The sequence below is a fragment of the Microtus pennsylvanicus genome, chromosome 4 (genome assembly GCF_037038515.1).
Source record: "Microtus pennsylvanicus isolate mMicPen1 chromosome 4, mMicPen1.hap1, whole genome shotgun sequence".
Classification (NCBI taxonomy): Eukaryota; Metazoa; Chordata; class Mammalia; order Rodentia; family Cricetidae; genus Microtus; species Microtus pennsylvanicus.
In genome coordinates, this window is record NC_134582.1 from 131225641 (window position 1) to 131249563 (window position 23923).

At 44.2% G+C, this 23923-nt stretch overlaps 1 protein-coding gene across 3 annotated transcripts in view; it reads right to left on the reverse strand.

Moving 5' to 3' along the window:
• Positions 1–544: 544 nt before the first annotated feature.
• The window catches only part of Rsu1 (Ras suppressor protein 1), a 176638-nt gene continuing 153259 nt past the window's right edge, over positions 545–23923 (reverse strand). For 2 of the 3 annotated variants that reach the window (XM_075970520.1, XM_075970521.1), the window contains exon 9: positions 545–1167. In XM_075970520.1, the coding sequence (XP_075826635.1) occupies positions 1065–1167 (103 nt within the window). In that variant the 3' untranslated portion in view covers positions 545–1064. Of the gene's footprint in view, positions 1168–3939; positions 3999–23923 lie in introns of all 3 variants that reach the window. The other variant, XM_075970519.1, reaches the window with a different exon arrangement.

The window sequence follows — 23923 nt, forward strand, 5'->3', positions numbered from 1 at the left end:
TGTCAGGGTGGCCCCGTACCAGGTGTGCTATAGCTTGTACACATTTGCACAACTTTTTTGGCAGCAAGTCTTAGGAGAATGTTTCTGTGTGAACAGATTCTCTCCAGTTAGAAACACACACACACACACACACACACACACACACACACACACACACACACACACTTGAGTTTCTCTTTCCCTTCTTCCACAGTCCTTGTCTAGCAAGCACTGGCAAAAGTCACAGTTTCGTTTGGTGAACGATGACAGCTTTCCAAAATCCTCTGCCAGAATCTCCTCGAGATTGTTTTTCTCTTCCTTCTTAATTTAGAAACAGTCTTCAAAGGAGAAGAAAGAAAGAAACCTGATAAATTGATGCAAGAGGAAAGCAACAATGATTTAATTATTTTTTATTTCTTTCATGATAAGGCTTATAGATGATCATCTACAATCAAAATTAGATGAGGTAAATTTTTGGGGGGTGTTGAGGGAATAATAAAAAATGTATATATATACCCCAATACTAGGTTAATTTTTTATTTTAGTCAAGAAGTAACGTGTGATATAAATTCAAGACTTTATTAAAATCATTTTGGAGTTAAATGAACATAATAGCTTGGCGGTGAAGGAAGATTTTTTTTTTAATAAGGCACAATAATGAGTTATGTGAATAAACAGAAAGAATGAAAAGTGTTAAAAGTGTTAACTGTGACATTTAAGTAGTTACATGATTTTAATTATTCTTTTGATAATAAGCAGCCTTGTGACGTTTATTCAAGGAACTGAAACCCGTGCCTACCATGGAATTTGCAGGAGAATGGGAGCTTTGTTTCCTGCCTTTGGCAATTTTAAGGAAACAAATGGGAATGGAGTTAAGGCTTTATAAAATGTACCACCTACCACAAGGATTTCAAAAGTGCAAAGGTGAGGTTGCACTCAAGCATTGGGAGGAGAGACGGAAAAGGATTTTCTTTTCTTTCTTTTCTTTTTTTAAGTAGGCACAGGCACACTGTACTGATTTGTGAGACAGAGCGAGGAAGGCCAGGAGATCTAGAGAGGAGGCCGGAGTCCAGAGTGTCTTCTCCTTATTTGTTCTTGGCTGCTAGGGGTTTCCGGCTGATCTTTTTTGATTTGTCGTTATTCTTCTTTGGGGGTTCTGGGTTCGCCTGCATGTGTCTGCCGTAGAGACTAAAGAGAGAAAGAGAGAGGGTAGAGTCATGAGCTTTGTTTACTAGTCTGATTCTTTAGAAAGAACTTTAAATATTCAAGCACCAGGTATGTTTGACAAGTGAAAAATGTTTGTTTACTCTGCCTCATCCATTCTAAGAATTTATGATTTTACACATGCATGTACAGACGTGTATGTATGTGCATACCCCCTGTGCTATGGTTTTCTATCATAGACAAGATTCTTGGTATTTCACACTTCTTGGACAGGGTGCAGGATGAGGAAGGGATTGTGAACACAGGTCATGTTTACAAAGCCCTTCTAGAGCAGTGTTCCAAAGAATTAAGAGTATTTATACCTACAAGGACAAAGGACTCATTGAACTTGAGAGACAGAATATCCATTTCAAGAGCAGTAAGTACCAATGCTTGGACTGAAAGCCCAGGGGCCAGCTAATGTGACTAAGAGCAATGTCTTAGAGATCAGATTGGCTGCTCATGGATGATGGATAGTGTGGGGATGGCCACCACACATCAATGCCACTTTAATAAGTACCGCTGATTAAATGTTGACAAAGTGCCCCGCAATTAAAGTGGATGGCATCTATTGCCGGAAGGGTTTAACTGAGCGGGAGATAGTAATTAATCCATAATTTATGAGTAATTCTGATTAAACAAAATTAAAGCCACCCTAAAATAAATAGAGCTCAGCCTTAACTCCCCTTGGTAATATAACTGTGTTTTCCAGAGAGTTCCATGGACCTCTCAGCCCTTGGTATCTCTAGAGGAAAGGCCTGGCCTCAGTCACAGTTGAACCTGCTCTTGGTTAATGGGATGAGAGTCAGCCAAGAGTCCCACCTCTCCGGGTAGGCAGTCACTGATGCCTACTCAGCATCACATCTATTCTTCTGAAGGTTTGTTTCTGGGTCTGTTTGCTTTCTGATTTACTTACAGTGCACAGCTCAGGATGAGTCCAGGGTCACAGGTATGCTAGATAAGTGCTTTATCCCTGAGCGACACCCCTAACCCCTTCTCCCCGTTTTGACACTAACACTATATGACTACACACAGTGAGGAACACAAGGATGCACTTGACTGGCATCAACACTCTGGCTGACAAGTTGAGGGGAGGACCTGGCAAACGGAATTGTCTCCTTGGTAGGCGGCAAGCCAGGAGCTGGTGTTATAGTAGGTAACATTATGTTTGCTCTTCTGCAGACTCCCAAGTGCCAGTTTAGAAGATGGTTGTTCCAACAGGGGTGATGGAGAGGTCTGCCCTTACAGAGCTGAGAATTCAGAGTATACAGCTCACAGGGGATGGAACCCAGAGCCAGGTATGCGGACTGCTCTGCAGGTAAAAGGGACAGTCATCCTCTTGTATCAAAGAGGCAGCCTATCTCTGTACAGGTTACAAGGGAGCCTGCAGATAGGCTTCAGCCCTGCAGCAATTAGGAGCTCAGCGAGCTTTGTACTAGCATAATGGTCAGAGTGGCCTGGACACCTGGGGTCCTATAACCTAGAAAGAACTAATGGCTTTTAATGGTGCACAAAGCAAGTCCAGCCTTAGTTCTGCCACGCAATTCCCATGCTGTCAATATCTCTGCCTATGTATTGCCTTCCCAGAATCTTGCCCAGAGACAATAAACAGAAAGCACACCGAGCCAAAGCAGGCCGGCCATCCTACTCTTTACCTTCATTTGCACATTTGGAAAAATACTTTTCAACCCTATAGCCTCTGTGAGCTCTTCACCCAAGGCCACATACCCAGTGCTGCCCTGGAGGACTCTCATCTCTGAGGTCCTTTTGCACGTCACAGAGCCAAGATCTGACCCTGACGTCAGGATCATCTGTTCCACTGATTTCTTATATTTTCCCTCTGTTTTACAACCTCTTATCCCCACAAAGGAAAAAGAAATACACATGCTCAAACTCAGACAACATCAGACGTGATGGATTAGAAAAGCCAAGAGGAACAAGACAGCTCATTCGTATGTGTTCTGGTGTGAATGTGAAATACTCTCAAAAGCTGGGTTTGAACCCCCGATATGTAGTCAATGGCACAATTCTTTCGTGGGGGGCACATGTCTACAGAAATATGGGGCCTAATTGGAAAATGTGGGCACTGGGGGGGGCGGTCTTTAGAATTATACTGGGTTTAGCTTCTGGTCCCACTTGGCTTCCTTATCATCGAAGGGTGTTCCAAGCCATGCCACAAGCTTTCAACGCTATGCCTACATCATGATGGATTGGTATCCCCTGAAATGAAGAGACAAAATAAATCCTCCTTTTTTAAATTGTGGCTGTCAGGTATTCTGTCATAGCGATGAGAAAGTATAACTAATACCACAGGGAAACGCAAAACTACCTCAGTATTAGCAAAGGCATACAAGAGGAGATGGAGGGTCAAGAGAGCTCAAGTCTCATGAAGGACTTGACTGGCATGGCCTGAACGCAGCGAACCACACGGGCAAGCAGGACATTCCCTGGAGGGGCAGGGATCCAGAAAAGTCAGTTCTGAAGGAGATGCTAAAGCCACGTGGCACTCGGCAAGGCTCTCCTTCCCTTTAGAGAAAGAACAGGAATGTTCCAGTGTTTCAATTACTGCCTTTGACACTCAGCTCACACTGTGTGTGCTTGGGCTTCCCAGGGCTTTGCAGCAAGGCACTACAAAGGGCTAAGCAGTCACTGCAGGTGTTGCAGTCTGTGTTTTGACCCTTAAACATTGTTGACGCTGAGCAAATCAGCAGCAGCTTTCACAGGCACCCGCCCTCTGCCATGCCTCAGTTTCCTCACCTGTAAGTAAGGGACTTTCCTTACAGGGTATCTCTAGGCTGGGCACCATGGCAAATCTACTGGAAGAAGGCAGAAAACACTTTTGAAAACGAGGGCTTATGATATGGAGTTCTACTCAGAGTGGTTAAGTAGAGTTAATCACATGGTTATCTTATTTCATTAGGAGTTTCCTCTGAAAAATAACATGTTATTTTCTAGCAATGACAAAGCTTTAGACACTCTAGAAGAAAGGTTTTAATTCTCTTTGAAGGAAGCAACCGTGGCTGAGCTAAATGCATTGCCCCACTTCCTCAGTGAGTCACTGAAGGGTTGGATGGTGCCTCTGTCCCCTGTGTGATCCTTTAATTCCTCCAGCTATGTGGGCAGATAAGAGTCAGCCTTATCCTGAGCAGTTGTCCCCACTGAGAGATGGACTGTGGCAGGGCAGTAAGGACACATATCTCAGGGTCCAAATTCTTGGGTACCATTCTTGGCTGCACTACTTATTACCCAGGGGGACCTCCATTTTCTAGGTGTGACAGACAGATCACTGGTCTGCAAAGGTGACCACATCGTAATCCTTCCAATACACTCTAAGGTTTAGGACTTTGGAGAATCCGGCCTCTTCCACTTGTCTCGTTCCTTCCCATTTCTGCACCCAAGAAGACCCCAGCCATCCCTCAGCCCTGAACACTCTGTCACTTCCAAGCTGTGATGTAGCCCACAGCATCGAGGACTGCAGACCCTGGGGAGAAGAGATCCAGCTGTGTACTTATTTCATCTGTACCGCATTCAGTTCCCAATGCTACACGGCCTTGGGGATACCACTAAGTCACCACAGTCTGATGTTCTCTTCTACAGGACGGAGATGAAATTTCTCTGCAACCTTGGAGAGGGCTTCAGGAAAGATGGAGCTAGACACAGAGAAATGATACTGTCCATGTTGGCACACGATAGATGCTCTAAAGACTATCACTACCTCTAACATCTCACAAGACTCATGACCCAGTCTACTAGTCCTCCTCCTCCCACACACACACACCATCACACACACTCACACACACATACTCACACACACGTGCACACACACTCACACACACGTGCACATATGCACTCTGCTGTATCATCTGGAACCTATATTGTGACCTTATGTCCCTGGGTTCTGTTTCTTGAAAGGATTCCAACAGGCACTGGCACCTGGCCATGTTGAACTGACAGTGTTGACAGAGAGAATCTTGCTCAAGATTACCAAGGAGCTTACAGTCACTAGTGGCCAAAGTGCTCAAGCAAGCTGGAAAATGGGGGAGAGGGAGATGTGTCTTTTGCAAAGAGTCCTAGAAAATCCCACTTCTGAAATCTAAGGTTTGTAGAAGATAAATGGAAGATGGTTAGTGAGTTCGAAAAAAACCCACCACGACGAGGGATACTCTAAAGTGACAGAAAAGGGTCCATTCCTCCCAGGAGCCTGAGAAGCACACCTTGTCAATTTTAAAAGCACATTTGGTTTGTGGCTGCTCTCAGAATCTCCTTGCTCAGGAACACAAGGGCCCTCCACCTTCATCTGTGAAGACTAGAGTGAAAGGAGAAAGCCATGCCCCGAGCCACCAGCAGAAGACGCACTGGGAGGACCAGGGGAACCATTAGGAAAAGATCCTGCAGACTGCTATTGTCATGAGGACCCTACCTGGAAAAGCAGCTCTACTGAGGTGTCTTATTAAAGCAGTGGCACACAGACCATACCAAGTCCATGAAACTGAAAACTACTACCAGTGAGTAGGTAATGGGGTATTGAATTCAGTTATTCAACAAAATGTTCCAGCCTAGCATATCAGAATAGATTTTGCAATCAGTGTTTCTATTAAGCATTATGAGATGCGCAGTTTCCCATTACGGATGTGTGAGTTCTGCTGAACGGGGACACTTCCAGTCTTAGACAAAGCCATATGTTTTCTTGCGGTCTTCTGCTGTGAACATCTCATTTCTGGAGAGCTGCCACGTGAGGACCACTGTGCACCAACCCACTCCTTCTTCCTGGAAGGTTTCTCTCTTGGCTACGAAGCACAGCCCGGAAATCCTCTGAAGGCATCTTTGAAGACCTCTTCTGTCCCGTGTCTCTGTTTTTATTCCTTTGTATCCTCTTCCACAGAAAGATCATCTAATTTTACAGCTCCGATGAGGACATTGAAGCTTTCCAAGTCGTCGACCTCTTCAACCCAGCTGGAGAATCAGTTACAAAATGTAACAAAGCAGGCGAGCAGCTCCAAAGAGCCTCCTTGGAGGAATTCTAGCAACTCCCTGGAAACTGGATCGAGAAGGCAGTCTAGCCTGATATGATCTCATTGAGGTATCTGGGAAAAAGCTTGGGCCAGAAAGATGGCTCTGGGGTTAAAAAGCCCTTTTCGGATAAACATGAACACAGAAGTTCAGGTATCTGGAAGCCAAGGAAAAGTGATCTAACTGTAATTCCAGGGGTTAAAAAGAGCAGGCCGCGGATCCCCAGAACAAGCTGGCTAAGTAGCCTGCCTGAAATACAGAGAGGTGAATTCAATTGAGAGAACTCATCTCAGTAAATTAGGAGGATGACAGAGGAAAATACTCAGTGACAACCTTGTATCTCCATGGACACACAAACATACATGTGCCCACTCACATGGACACCCATAACACACAAATACACATATAAAAGAAAAAATGCTATGTCAGTCTGAGGCCTGATATTAGTGTTTTACCAGCTATCATTCATCTGGGTCTCTGTGCTTTTGCTTTAGATGATCCGTGCTATTACTGCCCAGAATGCTGGCCTGGTCCTTTCTACAAGACACTTTTCAATCTTACTTTGAGGCTTCCCCGGCTTTCACTGGTCTTCTCCGCTATTCTGCCTTCAGGAAGCACTATGGGATTCACTAGTCTCTCACCATTATGTCCTGGCTAACACAGTGACTTCTGCCCTTGGCTCACTATTTCAAGGCATCGGCAGAATGCCTGATGACACCATGCTCATGGCACTGCGGCGTCCATGCACTCACTAGCCACTGTCACAGTCGCCCAGTGGAGTAGGTCCCATTGTTATCTTTCTTATCCAAACGAGAAAACGGACACTTACTTTCCAACTTCAGGCATGGGTCAACCCAGACAATTACTCTGAAGTTCAAACCTGACTGAGTTATCTTGTCGTATGTCATTCCAGACTTTCCAGTCTTGTTTTCTTCATAAGAGGACCATGTTTTTTTTTTCTTCTGGAGAGTGGGGGATGCAAACTTGCCTTCCTTTGTATTCTGTATACCCAAGGCACACTAGAAACACATTGTGTGCCGTGTAAATATTGTGTTTCGGAATGCCAGGTATATGCGAGGTGCAATATGCTGCTCTCAAGTCGTTTGCTGTGTCATATGCCTCCCTACTGTTGTTTTGGGTGTTTCCATGGCAAGTCCTTATACAGACCAAGAAAAGAACCAATTTTAAAAGCTAAGTAGATGGCCAGCAAAAATAATGAGAAGTAATTTTGCTTGTAATCTGTAATCTGATGGTAGGATGCTAAATTTAACATGGCTGCAAATAAATTTGTGGACAAAGTGTGAAGTCTGGATTATTAATAAGCATTTGCACTATCTTTATTTATCTCATCTAGCAGCTATGAGGGGCTGGTGACAGGATCTTAGCACATAAATCGCTGAGTCCTGAAGAAAAAACATATAACTATTCCATTCCTAAGATAAGTCTCATTAATTCAAAATGCTATGGTTTTTTTTTTTTTGAGATGCTTCCACACAGTCTTACCAGCAGCAATATGAGCCCTTCACATCTTTGCCATCATCTCTCCCAGTGTTCGCTGTGCTCAACAGAGTGTAAAAGGAGTGTACAAACATACACGGGTAAGCAGCATCTATACAAACAGCCCAAAGGAATGCGTAGCTGCTTGAACACACATGTGAGGCTGTGCCAAAATACTATACATACTAGAAGGCAGAACTGAAAACACTCCACACATCCCAACCTCACTCTCTGCCCCACTGGAGGGACGAACAGTAGATTCGGGAAAGAGCAAAACCAACAATACCATAGCTAGAAGATGCTCATTAAACTTCATCATCCTGTCTACTCTAATGATGCTTTCACTTAATAAAAATTCCCTGAGCAGTGGAAAGGATATTAGACAAAGTCTTTGGCTATGTATCAGAGGTCCAAGCTGTCACCAGCAAGCATGCAGTTCAGGAGGTATGCTCCCCGGGGAAGGAGCAGAAACGGCTTTCACGGAATACATGCAGAGGAAAATCAATAGCTGCAACTTGCTCCGCTGCTTAAGCATTTAAGAAAATAGGTAATCCTTTTAAATTAAACTGCAAAGTGCTAAATGTTGCAATTTCCAAACTGAACTCAGAGGTGAAAGGAAAGACACCAAGGACACTGGGAAGTTCCCCAAACAGGCTTCTTCGATAAACACTATACCTGGAGGGACTTCCCCCTCCATTCCCCCGAGGTTAATTTACTTATTTCAAAAATTATTCCTTAAATTCACTACTATGAAAACCCAAACCCCAATAACTTGAGTCTGGTCTTAAAAGTTAAATAGTAATTTTCCAAAGAGATTTTGGAACCTGGATAACTAGGTGCTAATAAAATAAAATACCACAAGCTATTGTGACATTTCGTTCCTATTTTATAAATCACCTTAAACTTCACATTCTGCCAATACAAAATTACCAAGTATATGAAGAGCTTATGATAGCTGGACCAATGCTGAGGCACCACCCTAAAACCCGAATATATGGGAAACAAGATTGTTCTTTGTGTGTTAAATGATAAATCAATACAGAGTGAATTGAAGTAGGGACATGACAAGTCATCAAAATAGCACCAGCATAGTCCCTAAGCCAGTGAGCTTGACCACAACAGACACCCACAGAGATGGAAAGAGACCCTGTTCTTAGAAACAATGGTCACCAATGGAAAAAGTGGGTTCAATGTAGGCAGTGGGGGGACTTCTGCACCTCCAGAGAAAGGCAGCAGGGGACAGCAACTGCAGTGTGTACATGTTCAAGAATGCTACATCCACAGTAAAGCGGAGGGATCAATCACAGTGGCTTCTCTTGCTCTGCACACATGGGCCATGCCTACATGGTCCAGCCCAAGGTCAGCTCCCTACACTCTGCCATTACTTGTCTTAGTCAGCGTTACTACCGCTGTGATGAAACATCATCACCGAAAACAACTTTGGCAGGAAAAAGTTTATTTTGCTCACAGTCCCAGATAACACTCCATCATCAAAAGCAGCAAGGGAAGGCTTTTTGTAGGACAGGAACCTGGAGGCAGAAGCTGATGCAGAGGCCATGGAGGGGTACTTCTTACTAACTTGCTCCTCACGGCTTGCTCAGTCTGCTTTTGTATAAAACCCAGGACCACCAGATGACATCACCCACAATTGGCTGGGCCCTCCCCCAAATATCACTTATTAAGAAAATGCTATACAGCCATATCTTATGGAGGTGTTTTCTCAATTGAGGCTTGCTCCTCTTTGATGATTCTAGTTTGTGTCATGTTGACATAAAACTAGGCAGCATAACTTCCCTCCCTGCTTTCATCCCAGGTTCTTGCCACTTCTGACACTGGTCCTTATTTGCCTGTCCAGAGTTATTCCCAAGTTCTCCCCTAGAAAGGAACCATCAGGATGCTCATTGACGGATGAAGAAACAGAGGCACTGGAAGCTTAAATACCTTGATGAGAAGATAATTAACTCTGAGGATACTGATGGCTTTGGAGGTCATGTGACTCACCTCATCCTAAGCCTGCCAGGATGTCTTGTCATCTTGGCTAAAATAATTGGATGGTAAATGAGCAAGTGGTCCATGATAGCTAACAAGAGAAGCAGGTCTAGGTTCTGAGCTGTTGAGGGAAGAAACGCCTTTCTTTTTGTTTACTTAAGAATGAGTGGGACAGGGGACTGACTGCCTAGGAGAGAAACTGGCATAGACAAAGCAGAATGGAAACACAGGGAGGTGTTGGGCCCAATGATGCTAATTGAGCCCATAGACCATGATGTGCCTGAAACCCACTAGCTGCTCTTATTATATAAGATTTTCCTCCTGGACTTTGTGTTCCTTGCCATTAAAGGACAGCTGAGTGCTGACACTCTTACTCTATGCTACTTCAAGTGTGATCTCCCCAGCCAGGTCTTCTTGATCAGCATTGTCACTGATGACATAAGCCCCCTCTAACTGTATGTCACAATAATGTTATGCTGCTCATATTATTACTATTGCCTCTTGCCCCACCAAACAGAATAATCCTTAGAGGGTAGGAACCTTACTGTCTTCCTTAGTCCCCTCTTTACCTGGCTGTGATGATCAATCCTCATTGTCTACTTGACTGACTTAGATTCACTAGGAGACGGCTCTTAGTATGTTTGTGCAGCTGTTTCCAGAGAGCTTTAACAGAGTAGGAAAGACTCATGATAATGTGGAAAGCACCGTCTCATGGACCGGGGTCTTGGACTGCACAAAAAGGGAACAAAGACAAAGGCAGGCCAGGATCAGCATTCCCTATCCCTTTGCTTCCTGATCCACAGAGATGTGAATAAACAGTCTTGTGCTTCTGCCTACAGTCTTGGTCCACTCCCACTGACAAGCCTTCTCCACAATGATAGAATGTTTCTTTAAACTGTGAGCCAAGTCCTTCTTCCTTTAAGTGACTCTATAGGTATTTGGTCAATGGTAAGAAAACTAATGGATACCTGGTAGTGTACTACAGGTACAATATAAATGTCCGCTGACTGAATGAAATCGAGTATAGCATTACTAGGATTATCAAAAGCATCCAAGTGTTGGAATGACTCTCCAGATGGATCATGAATGCATCTAGAATAAGATTATGTCTAAATCAGTTTTATTGTTTTTGTTCCTATGCCTAGTACCCAATAGTCACCAAAAATATGGATTGGCTAATGGACAGAACGATGGTAGAGGGTCTCTCTGTGTGTGTGTGTGTGTGATGGAGAACTATTTGTACCATGGTGTTCAGGAAGCAGAAGGTCTGGCAGGAACCACAGGCTGGGTGTAACCTTAATACGTGTACACCTAGTGACCCATTTTGTATAGCTAGGATCTGATTCCTACAGGTTTTTCAGTCTCCTAATTGTGCCATCACATAGGGGAACAAGTGGCTAAAACTGTGGGGGACACTTCAGCATCAACCTATAACATGTACTTTATGGAACTTGAACAGTGCTTCAATTATACTTAACCAAGGCACAGTAAATGAAACTTCACAGGGTTGACATCTCAAAGGTGCTAGGTTATAACATGATATGATGCCTAACATTGAAAACATTGCAGTATTAGTTTTTTCTTTAGCAATCAAGGAATTTTGGTGAGAAAAATCACCTCTACTTAGAAATTGCAAAGATTAAACCAAGAGCAAAACCAAACAACAAAACAGCTTTAGTATTCAAAACCAGAATGTCTTTAGCTACAGACTATCTATGGTGGTTTATTCACAAGGCTGTCAGCCACCCAGGTGACTTCAAGCAAGAGTAGGAAGAAACAGTGGGTACCTTCTGCCCTGTCCCTATCATAGCCAAGTTCCTCCTGGAGCAGTGTTTCTGGGATGTGGTCACTGACATCTCTGATACACAGCAAATCAAGTTTTGCTTCTCCATCAGGTCCCCACTTTTGAACACCTGGTGGTGATATAAAGATCAGCAGCAGGGCAAGCTCTTGTGACAAGAGGTTCCATCAGGAGTAGGGAGAGACAGGGGTACTGAATTCAAGGCACCGATTATGAGAGGGATAATGAAGATACTACAGCTTCAAAAAACAAATCTTTGGATTTCACCTCCTTTTTAGTCTTGATTTGCATATTTTGAGTTTAAGAAAAGAAACACCCTCAAAAGGAAGTTTATAAGATATTTCCTGCCTTGATCTACTCAGATTGTTTATCATGTATTTTTATATTTTTGTTTTTATATCATATTTTTAAGAGTCTCTCAGACACATACAGTTCACAGAAGAAAAATGGCTAAAACCCAAGATGGTTACAGGCTAGGCTGGCTGTGACCCAAGATCTGCTGGAGGATCCCAGGCACCAGCAAGGAACCTATGAGGAGACCCAGGGAAAGACCGCGAGTAGGGGCTGACTCTCAGGACTTGGTTTTTGTGTCTGATGCCCCCAACAGGCAAAAACTGTGGCTGTGGGTGGGCAGGGAAGAGCTGAAACCTGTCACAACAGCCCGCTGCATCCAAGAATCTCAAGCGCTTCGTCTAAGAATCTCACCCACCAAACACCCCTGGAAGGTGTTAGAACATTCGATGTGCAGATGGTGAGTGTGAGGTGGAGTAGAAGTGTGCGGTGGAGATGCCAGAGGCACAGGGGGTGTGGCAGCTCCTCCCCGCTCCACGGTGGCATGGGACAGAAAACCTCGAAGGGAACACACACAGAGAAGGAGCATGCAGATGCAATAATCGACATGTGGGAAGAGCCTACTCCAGCTGTGAGGGTCTATAAAACACGGGGAAGCTCCTGTGGAACAAGGCAAGGCATCATAGTCAAGTTTCATGAGGAAAAAAGTCCTCAGATGATTCTAGACACCAACATTAAGTCCTCTGTGTACATCAAAGCTCATGATTTTTTTTAAAATTTCTATTTCCTGGTGAAGTATTTTCTCCATGTACCTCAAAACTAAAAACAGCAACAACAACACACACAAAAGAAACCCAATACTCTGAAAATTGAAAGAAGGGTAGATGACCCATGCAGGTTTTCTCCCTCATGTCTGTGACAACAGATCGTGTGTACCCTAAAGTATATATGCTGCTTCTCTGTCTGCCTGTCTGGTCCTGACAAGGAGTGCTCGCTTAAGAGGTCACTTTTGACTGTGTGTGTGTGTACGATATGCAGAGGTGTGTACAGGCATGCTCATAAATGTGATGTGTACATGGAAAGGCTAGAGAATAATCTTGGATATTGTTATTCAGGAGTATAACCCTGACCTTGTTCTTTGAGATAGGGTTTCTCACTGGGATTCAGGGATTGTCAACTAGGCTAGGTTGGCTGGCCAGTGAGTCTTGGGAATCTTCCCATCTCCACCTCCCCAGCACTGGGATTACAAGTGTTTCCATCCTGGCTGGCTTTTCTGTGGATTCTGAGGATTGAAATCAGGTCCTCACACTTTGCAGCAAGAACTTTGACAACTGGCCCTATACCCTCAGCCCCAACATGCTGCATCCAATTTCCTTGTGGATTCAGGTTCAAAACAGAAAAGCTCAGATACACTTAGTGCACAGTATGCTTTGAGAGAGAGGAGACCATGGGAATACAACATCTTCTTTCATGGTCGGCATTTGTATGGAAGCTAACTTACAGTAAACTCACCTAAGTTATTCTGCAAGTCACCTGTAATTCTTCATGGCTGGGTAACTTTGGACAAGTTACTCAACTTCTCTGAGAGGTCTTTCTCATCTGTAAACTAGTATTGAGATTAACAGAACATACATCATGGGATTGTCATGAGGATGAAATAACAAAGTACTGGGTATCTGGCCGACACCAAATAGGTACTAAAACATCCAGGCTGCCGAACGCTGTGCTAGAACTGGGGTTGTCCATTCTGAAGTTGAGTGAAACCACAGAATTGCAAAATGCCTTATGCTCGTCTGCACAAAGTTTTACACAAAACACAGTTTCTTTCCAGAGAGATATTTTAAAAGATGCTGTATTATGCATGCCTGAGGAAAATAGGAACTGGTGGAGAATACACAGAAGGTCCTTAGAAATAAAAACACCCGACAAGTTCAGTCACTCTTTGAGGCAGTCTTCCCTGGGTATGAGACAAACCACCCCAGTCAATGCTAAAAGAAGGAAGGGAGCGCTCCATGCAGAGGGCTCTGTCCAGGGTTCTGAATGGGCGGCACTCCAACACTAATTGAAAAGAGGAGGCGGGGATCGGGTACATCTTCAGTCCTCATCTTGCTCCAGCCCTCCCATTCACAGGCTAAGCTGTTCTAGAATCTATTCAGATGGGACCCACATTATGTAAGAGTCAATAATCTTTATGGTAACTCTGCAGTGAAAGTGTCATTTGTTGTAATGAACACTGATCATAAGTTAAGCCCCTAGCTACTCTCTGTGTTATTTTTCATTATACTGTTCCTTGCTCTGTTATATTTCAGGAGTACTGAGGGAATTTACCCAACTATGTGTGCTAGTCAGCTCTTCGTTACTCAGATTGCATTCTACTAAGATGCTCCGCAGCAATTTGCAAACACAGATTCTTAAGGAAAAGCATCAGACACTGGTTATGTGTTCTCCTCTGCTGATGCCAGCAGGCAGCCTTCCCTCTTCTCTTTTCTTCTGGCTATCCGTCCCCTTCATTTGCCATTTTCCTCTTTCTTTAGCTCCCACCCCATTCACAGTACAGTTCTCCAGGCCCAAATCTGAGAGTATTAACAATGTGATACTGGGCATTTTTTTTCCAGCAGTAATAACTCTTTGTTCGATTCAGCACCAAGAATAATGTTTCCCAAAGCATCATTGCCTCTCCTATAGCTCACACTTGCAAACACCGCTCTGTGCTTACATTACAGGCCTCCCCCTCTGGCTGCTTCGAAGGACTCCAAAAGGCACATAAGCGAAGAAAAGCTGGAATGCTTCCAGTTCTTCTTCTTCTTCTTTTTAAACAAGTCAATATGAAAAATTCATTTGGCTTGTTGTATATTAGGCATGAGAGTAGAGTTTCCACATGCCTCTGTGCCTTGTGCTCTTGGAATTGCTTGTAGGTAGGCCGTGATTTTCCCAGGGGACCACACTGCTGCCATGACTTGGAGATCACTGGCCAGCACAAAGGCATGGCGCCCTTATGGATTCACACCAAGCCATCAGCTCCCTGGCTATAAACACCAGCAGACTCTGTTGCTCTGGCTGCACATGGCGCTGCAGCCCATTACTATCAGACACTATAAGGAAGGTTAGTTTCTGTTGCACTGCTAGCTTTGAACAGGATGCTAGAGAAGAAACCAAAATATTAAGAATAAGAAAACAGCACGTAGAGGCATCAAAGATCTCAGCGCTCCATTGCTGGCAACTTTTTAGGGAAGACTGAGCTGGGAATGCTTCTTCTTAGGGAATCTCACTCAATGAACTGAAATGCGCACAGGCAAGCAAGAAAGCCACATTCTCCTCACTATGTTTTCTTCCTGAGACATGTGACCAAGGAGCTGAGAAGAAACCTTGACTACCACACCTGCATCTCTTTAATAGCCTGCCTAGCCCCGCCCTCCCCGGACACAAGCATCCTACCAGCACGCATACTTCCCCCAAGAGGAGTGGAAGAGTGTGTCTGTGCTCAGGCCCCTTTCACTAGCGGCCACTCATGGTCATTGAATAGATTCTATTCTAGGTCGACGATGATGCCACGGGGGTAGTGCAATTCTTCAAACTCTAAAATTCAGAGAAGTGGCTGGCAAGATGACTTAGGCCCTGACAACCTAACTCTGACCCCAGACCCCACATGGTGGAAGAAAAGAACCGATCTCCACCAGCTGCCCTTGAGCCACTTGTTAGACTCAGACTAAGTGTAACTTTCAAAAGGAGAGACCACAGGGTTCACTCATTTCAAGGCTTCTTCTCTGAATGAAACTTTATTTGTGGTTCCACTCACGCAGGTCAGAGCCATGGCATCAGGTCTGCAGGATCAGATGTCTACAGTCATAAGGTCCAGAAGTTCATAGTGAAATAGCTCAGCTGTAGAAAAGACAGCTTCAGAAGTTTAGATTTAAAAGGCTAAAAGCTGGGGCAAGAGACAGTTCATACACATAAGTGTAACCCAAATAAAAGCCAGTACTCAGTGAGAATAGAGACAGGGAAGCCAAAACTTCAACAGCAGAGGTTGAGGAAGGAAACGGGACGCTCAGCTGCTCAGGATGAATCTAGTCTTTAAAGATAAGCCTCCATAAGTGAGTCTGTCTGAGGCTCAAAGCTAAAGGACCCTCCTTGAGAGCACTTTCAGCTACTTTACAAGAGGCGGTAGGAGTACACAAGTCTGTGAAGGTACACGGAGAGCTGCAGGTCTCTAGACTCAGAACACCGCGGGAGATGACCCAGGCACACTAGTGGGTGGCTTGAGAGATCTGAAAAGTTACAGACACAATTCAACACACTGGGCAGCCAGGTATAAAACTGCTAGATAACTGCACATTAGATTACATATTCCAGCTTGAGAAAAGCCTCGTGATCATGAACCCTCTATATACGGAAGGCAGGGTGGGTAAGAAAAAAAGGGAGTTATAACTTCATCTTGATATAGTCCCTCTTCAGTTACTAGGGATTCCAAAAACTAGAATTCACTGTATCTTGATACATCAGTGTCAAAAGAGACTTGGGATTCAGTGGTGTGGAGAGAGGTTTTGAGGTTTCTTGTATTTGCTCTAGGCACCATTTTATTAACAAGCTGAGTGATCATGGAAGGTGTGTCCAGTACCCTGAATCCCCTTAACCAGCACCCCTGATGAGGTGTGAGAAGCTGCAGCAGGGTGCATGTGTTGTGCATGTCTATACGCCTATGTGTGGGCAGTGTCACGAGTACTGGTGGAGAGACAGAAGATCTGAACTCACATCCCAATGCTGCTCCATTATGTCCATTCTCGGCCCCACTAGCTTATTGCTTCCATCCACCTCTGTGGACGGTCTACTGCTCTTTTCCCATTGGGAATCCCATCCCTCCCTCCTTAGAGCCCAACTATCTTCACTTTGACAATTTCTGCCCACGATTTTCAACCTCTCTCCCGAATTCCAACTTTGCAGACTGATGGGTGGCCCTCAACTCTGGAGAAAAAGACACCTTCCAATTGCTTATGCCAGGATTTATTAATATAACTAACTTTGGGGAAGAGTCCCAGAGTCCCACTAGATGCCCACACAGATGAAAACAGTGTCATGACTACTTAGGAAAGACACCTGGATCCCCTGCCCTTTCCACTTTGCATTTCCCTTACCTCACTCACAGTGCTCAGGGCACACTCTGCCCAAAATACCAGCTCTCTCTGCACACTCCACAGTTAGGTGGAGGTTCTGAAGGCAAGGACAACACCCTATAAATCCCTGTCTGCTCAGCCTGGTCCTGTACACATGAAGTATACTTAACAGATAATTGTCCTGAAGGTTGATTGATTAAAGGAGCCTCAGATTCAACTCCCTTCGCAGGTTCATGGGAAGAAATATACCATGAAACTCAAGGATACAGCTGGCGCCCTAATTAATATTTGTCACCAGGCGGTTCTTAATTAAGAACTCTAAAATAAAGACCCACCTTTCTCCCATGCCAAACGGGTATCACGTTCATCAGCATCCGAGTGATGAAACTGCAACTTCATTATTTTCTGCTTTTTTTCTCTGCCCTGCCAGATGGGAACATTAGCTACCTAGTATTTATTAGTATAACAAACAGAGACAAGCGCAGAGGCTTGCAGGAATTCGAGCAGTAGACCCTTGCAGTCTTTCAATGCCAGCTTAGAACAGAAGGGGGAACAAGCCTTCTTTTGTCTGACTTCTAGGAGGGACGGAATATATTTGATGTAGGAAGTAGACTCTGTTACCAACACAGATTCCTTCCTGTCCCCTGCGGGTCCGTTGCTCCCTGGGGGTCTGTTGTTCCTTGGAATCCATTCATGCTTATTCTCATAACAGGCCTACCAGTCCTTGCCTCGTGAAAAGATTGGGCCATGCACTATTAAAATGGGGAAAGATGGCAAAAGAACTAACTTACCATCTTTTCCAAGATGGTCACAAGGTCACTGAAGGGGACAAAGCAGGGTCCCCAGGGTCCTGTCACTGGGAACCACACTGAACTTTCTTTCCTAGGTCAGGTTGGTGCACGAGCCTCAGCGGTTATCAGTTACCTCATTGAGTCCTTTCTTATTTTAAAAAGGACCTGGGCATCCTTAGGCACCCAGCACCAATATCATGCTATGATAGTGCCCTCTCCTATTCTCAAAACAAAAATGAACAAGTTCAGGACAGCAAGATGGCTAAGCAAAGGCGCCAATCTCTAAGCTGAATGATGTGAGTTTGATCCCCCACATAGTGGAATGGGAGAACTGACTCTCACAAGTGTCTCTGGACTTCCACACCTGGGCTGTGCACACACATGCCCACTTACACACCACATGTGCACTCAAAATAAATAGATTAAAATGTAATAAAAATGTCCTTGATTGTGCAGTACCCCTTTGCTCACTTAGGTAGTGTTGGAGAAAGCAGAGAGAGAGAGAAGAGGTGGGTGGATGGTATCAGCATAGTAAACACACTCCCTCCTTATGAGGGTTCATCCCAGCTCTCAGGATCAGGGGAGAACTCTGGCTCCATCAATGTTCACGAGGGAGACTGGTCTGTAATTCTCTTTCTTTGTCTCATCTTTGTGTGCTTTGGGTATCAGGGTAACTGTAGCCTCATAAAAAGAATTTGGCAGATGTAAAACCTATTTGTCTTATTCTTGAGAATAGGCAGGAACAACATTTATCTACTGAATGCATCCAGTGATACATTCTGTTTCTTTGTGTTCTCCATTATGGTATACTGGGGAAATGAAACCTTTTCAACTATGTGGAGTCGGGGTGTATTATCTACGTAAACTGTATCTGGGTGAGGGAGGCAAGGCTGAGGTCTTTGTGACAGAAGGGAATCGAAAACATTGAAAGCAGTGGGATGCTAGGAAGGCTCAGGGAGAGGAAGTCACAGTGCTGAGCCCAGACCAACGCACAGCAAGTGCTCCAGAAACACAGCCACTGTTAATATCACTAATATTATTGGTAACCATCCTTTCTGCTTCATGTTGCTTGACAAACTGCTGGCAGAAAAATGAAATTTACTTTCTGCCTCTCTGGATTTTCCATCCAAAAGTAAGGGAAGCAATGACGAAGGGCGTCTTGTCTAAATTTGAAGGAGATGGATCACGCATGGCAAGCCGCCCAGGAGGGAGGAAGGTTATTCCCAGTAGCTCAGGCAGATAGAGGATACTTCATTATCCTGTCCATTACAAACCACTCCAGACACATAGTTATCGACGACAATCTGCCAATTGATTAAACATCTCAATATATGAATCCAACTTTACATTAATTAGCAGTTTGGAGAACATGATCTTTGGGAAGACAGTTTTGAAAATGTTTACATCTGCCTTTGCTTTAACCTTCTGTGGACTATCACACACAATTTACCTTCTTCTAATAGGCTACATTTCTGGTTCATTTGTTCGCTAGAATAAGACGGGTGCAAGAAGTTTTGCGTTTGGTTTTTATTCCGTGCAACATGAAATGTGGATTTAATAAATAGCTCCACAAGGCAGGTAGAAAAGGCATTTGCTGACACTGATGCACATTTGCTCTCAAGAACAAACAACAAAAATTAATTGTAGAACGCCGTGAGCTTATGACTTCCCTCTCCGCGTGTGAAGTTACAGGGGCAAAGAGGCCGTTGGCTCATGTTCCACATGGGAAGCTTGACAAAGTTGGTTTCAAAATGTAGTTTTGCTCTTCCCTCTTTTTTATTAATTCCTGCATTTTACTAATTAAGCCTTACTGTTTGACCTTTCAAAAAATGTCTAGCAAATTCTCCAAAGGGGATTTTTTTTTCTTTAAAGAAGCGAGATAAATTTATAAAAGCCCCCCCCCCCCCCCCCCAGTTTCTCTTTTATTTGGGCGGCACACAGGGCCTTCTATTTGTTCCTCAAGTGTTTCCCTGTTGGCTAGAACACAAATGATACCATGAGGTGATGCACTGGGTACAGGCCGCCTTCCAGGAGAATGGCCAACTGGTAAGGGGACAGAGCTATGGCTCAGTGGACAAGGCACTTGTTGTGCAAACAGGACAGCCAGAGTTTAGATCTCCGGAATCCACAAAAACTAAAAACAAAAACTAGGCAGGTATGGCAACCAGCCCATGAGCCTCAAGGCAACTTGACAAGCTGGCCTAACCAAACCAGCGAGCAACAGGTTCAGCATTAGATCCTACCTCAGAAAAGTAGAGAGCAATTAAGGGAAACACCTGATGTCAACCTCTGGCTTCCACAGAGACACATGTGAACACACACACACACACACACACACACACACACACACACACACACACACACACGTATATCCAAACAAACACACAAGAACACAAGAACCCATGCCTAGGAGCCCAACAGACATGTAGAGCTTGCTAAACTTTAGCATATTCCGAGACTTTCAAGAGACGCATGTGCACGTGAAGGCTAAGGGTCTTGGGGAATCGCTTGCGTGCCAGACACAATACCAGGCACTCTGTGCTGCACAGGAGACCAGCGTGCTTGGCTCTACTTTCTTTATCCCTTCAACAGAGCCACGGCGCCCATCTGGACCTACATGCAGGCTGCTCTCACAGAGCATCCCTGCAGAGAAGCAGGACACACCAAGACGGGCTAGGACTCGGCAAGTCCATGAGGATTTCCTCTCCTGTTCAGGAGAGGAACAACTGAGGGCACTGAATTGTCGCATGATAGGATTTCGAGCAATGGAAGATAAGTTTCATAATATGCAAAGAGAAATAGATTTAATAAGTATAATCCCCCAAATACCTGCTAGTCTTGAACTATTCTTACCTTGGAAACAAGAAAAAGTGTTGGGAAAGTCAACTCTAGTTTAACTGGAAAAAGTTTCAGAGACTGTGAATGGCTCATTGGAGCATCGCTGCTTCCTTGTGCACAGCCAGTTCTGCCAAGATGCCGTCAAGTTTATTTACCTGATCGTGTCTCTGTATAAAAATTCTCCAGGAATAGTGTTTGTTGAGAATGGTCCATAAGTCTCTCACAGAACTGGTGAATTGCTGTCTCTCTGTACCTCAAGCAAAACCTAAAAGGAGGTTTATGTTTTTGCCAGACAGACTTAACCTACAGATAATGACTGGGTTGCAACGGACAAATTGGGTTATTTTTGTATTACCTGGGCACTTAAGAAGTAGTTCTACTTGACAATGTTGAGAGAAAGAACACATTAGTGATGGAACCCATCAAAAAAGATTTTATGAGTGTTTTTGTTTACTTGTTGGTTAAAGATTTTTCTAGAATGTGGGCATGGAATCTTGCCTGTCTCCCAAGTGCTGTCCAAGAAATCCAGACCATTCCCATGGGAAGCGATTAGGAAGATTCTGGGTTCCTCCCTTTAACCTTCTTCTTTCCTAGTAATACAGATCATCTTCCCCTTTCTTTGTTTTAAAGCAGTTTTACAATGGATGTGACCTGCCCTCCCAATGACTAAGGGTCTGTTAGCTCCCTTCATTTGTTCTCAGAGAGCCAGTGACATCGATCTTGCATCACAGAGCTCTGTGAAGCCTCTACCAGCCTTGTTAATGTAAAAGTTGATGGGAAAGAAGCAGATAATACCAAAAGCCAGCTTTAGGCAGCTGGCCCTCAATTCATCCGTCCCTTTGTGTGCTGGGAAGCTTTGCTCGCTGCGTGGGCCCACGCTACAGGTGTGTTTCATGATTTCCTTTATAGTGGCCATGATCCACCTAATTGAAAACAATTCATCCTGGGTAGCACTTGCCAGAATAACTCACCAACCTGGGGCACAGTATGCAGCTAAATTAGAATATAATCAGAGTTAGATATTCTGAGAATATATCATCTCACATTTAATCAGCACCAGATTCTTGCTTTGCATTGAAATATCCCAAACCGAATCCCTTCTTTGCCAGGAAGTAATAGTAACAGGTCTTCTAAGCCCTTCCTCATACAATAGCCTCAACTCCCATCATAATGAACTTGATGCGTTATCGTGTTCTGGTAGAAAAATAAGGTTTTTTTTTTTCTGTTTCATAGTTATTTACTTTTTATCACCAATAATAAACACATTTGCTTTTTAGGAGCCCTAAGGTTCCACTCGTAATTAACATCCAACTGGCTGCTAGCAAATGATCTCTGATGATTAATTCAGCCATTACAAAGCAAGCTGTGGTGTCCATGGGAGGATCAGAAGCAAGGTTCTTTTGAGAAAGCTATGGTTGTTGCTGGTGAGGCCCATCCAAGCAGTTCTCTGAAGGGATGGATTCAAAGCACAGAGGGGATTTAAGCCAAGAGCAAGCTGGGGTGCCCAGGTATGAGGTCCAGCTACCATGGATGACATGCAGCGACGCTCAGACTGTGCCTGCCTAGCGGTAACCAGCATGGGGACCTCCACTGAGTCTGTAGCCATGGGCTTCACAGGAAGGGGAAACAAAGCAGAAGGTTTTTTCAAAGGGAAAACTACACTTTTTGACCTGAGGACCCCTACCTTGTGCCCTAGAAGACCTTCCAATTCCAGAAGACCCACAACCACTAATCATAGCTCACCTTTCTGGTTTGTTTTGCCATTTTCATTTAAATGCAAGAGCAGTCATTTGCTTTTAAAAATGTTCCCACGTCAGAAAAGAAAAAGAGAAATTCACCTGGTGGGACAATTGCAGAATCCCAAGTCTTTTGCTGGCACTGCCAGGTAAGCCCCGCCTTTGCCCTGCACCAAGCTGGGACCCACTGTGAGCCCAGGACTCCTTCGTTGACCTTGATGCTTCCCCACAGTGAGCACATATACCTCGGCATACAGTAGGGACCACAGAACCTGTTTGCAAGTTTGGCTTGAGTCAGTGCAATGGAATCAGGGAGGCCTAAGCTGATGCTCAAAGTGCATGTGGCCTGAGATGCTTCTGGAATCTGTCCACATATCTAAATCACTTCTGTCTCAACTGACAAGTTCTTCTGAGTCCTCTCTCAGCATGGGTTCCACCCTAAAAAAGGTGTGTGGGAAACCATTCACTGCTAACGTCTGTCACACTCTTAGGACTTATCAAAAGTGCATCTATATCACCTACCACTGTCTTCCAAAGACAATGAGGAAAATACCGTTTATTTTCTCTCTCTCTCTCTCTTTTTTTTTGTATCTCTATCACACAAACAACAGCCACCAGACCAAATTCTACCCGATGATAAATACGACACAAGGTTTAGTATTCTCTATAAGCTATGGAAAACAAATTGCTCTCTGAAACTATCAAGGGCACAAAGCCTTTTAAACATTTTTAGTCTTCCTAGTTCAGTTTTTTCTTCTCATTGGAGATAACAAGTACATCCTTGGTTTATTAGCAATAAGTTCAAAGTGCCTTAAAAATCCCCAGAGACCTTTAAAAATATACTTTTATTATTTTCAAAAAAGACTTATGTGCACAGTGTTTTCTTATATATATATATACATATATCTATACATATATAGGAAAATATGCACACACATTTGCACTATGGACGCTTTAAAAGCTATGAAGCGTAGCATATGCCAAATATGAGAACACAGCCATCTTTGAAAACTCACGTCAGGGATGTCAGGGCTCCTGAAGATATCATGGACACTAGGTAGGGAAAGAGTGACGAAAATATTACTTGTGTCTCTTAAAATGAAAGGAGACAAATGCTTCTGGTACCTACCATGTGTCTTCATCTGGGGATGAAATGTGAGGAAAGCAGCCAAAGCTGCCACCCCTAAGCTGCCTGGGGGTGCGGTTTTGTTGTGGATTCTTTCATCTGGCCAGGAGAAAGGCAGCAGGCCAATGGCTTGGTAAGCTTGCTTTCTCGGCAAAAGTTCTGAAAAGTCCTGCAGTGAATACGCCAAGGTAGTAGACCCCAGGTTGCTGGAGGCACTTAAGCAGATGCCAGGTGACAATAGGGTCAGAAGGCTGTCAGGGATCTCTAAGGGTTTAGCTTAACTGACCACTACCCTGCCAACTCCAGGATCTCAGAGGCATTCCCTGCCTTTCTACGCTCAGATTCTTTGGGTATCTTACGAGAGAGCTGTGACAAGCAGTGAGCAGGCATCTTTTTGTGGGTGGGTCAGGACCCCAGGGCACTGAAGGGTGACTGGAAGCAACTGGACATCTATGCCAACTACCGACTGCCACCTGGTTCAAGGCATCTCCAACTGGTTTCCTCCTCCCCACTCCTAATTCTCATTAACTTGAAAGACAGCTGACAGCAGTGTG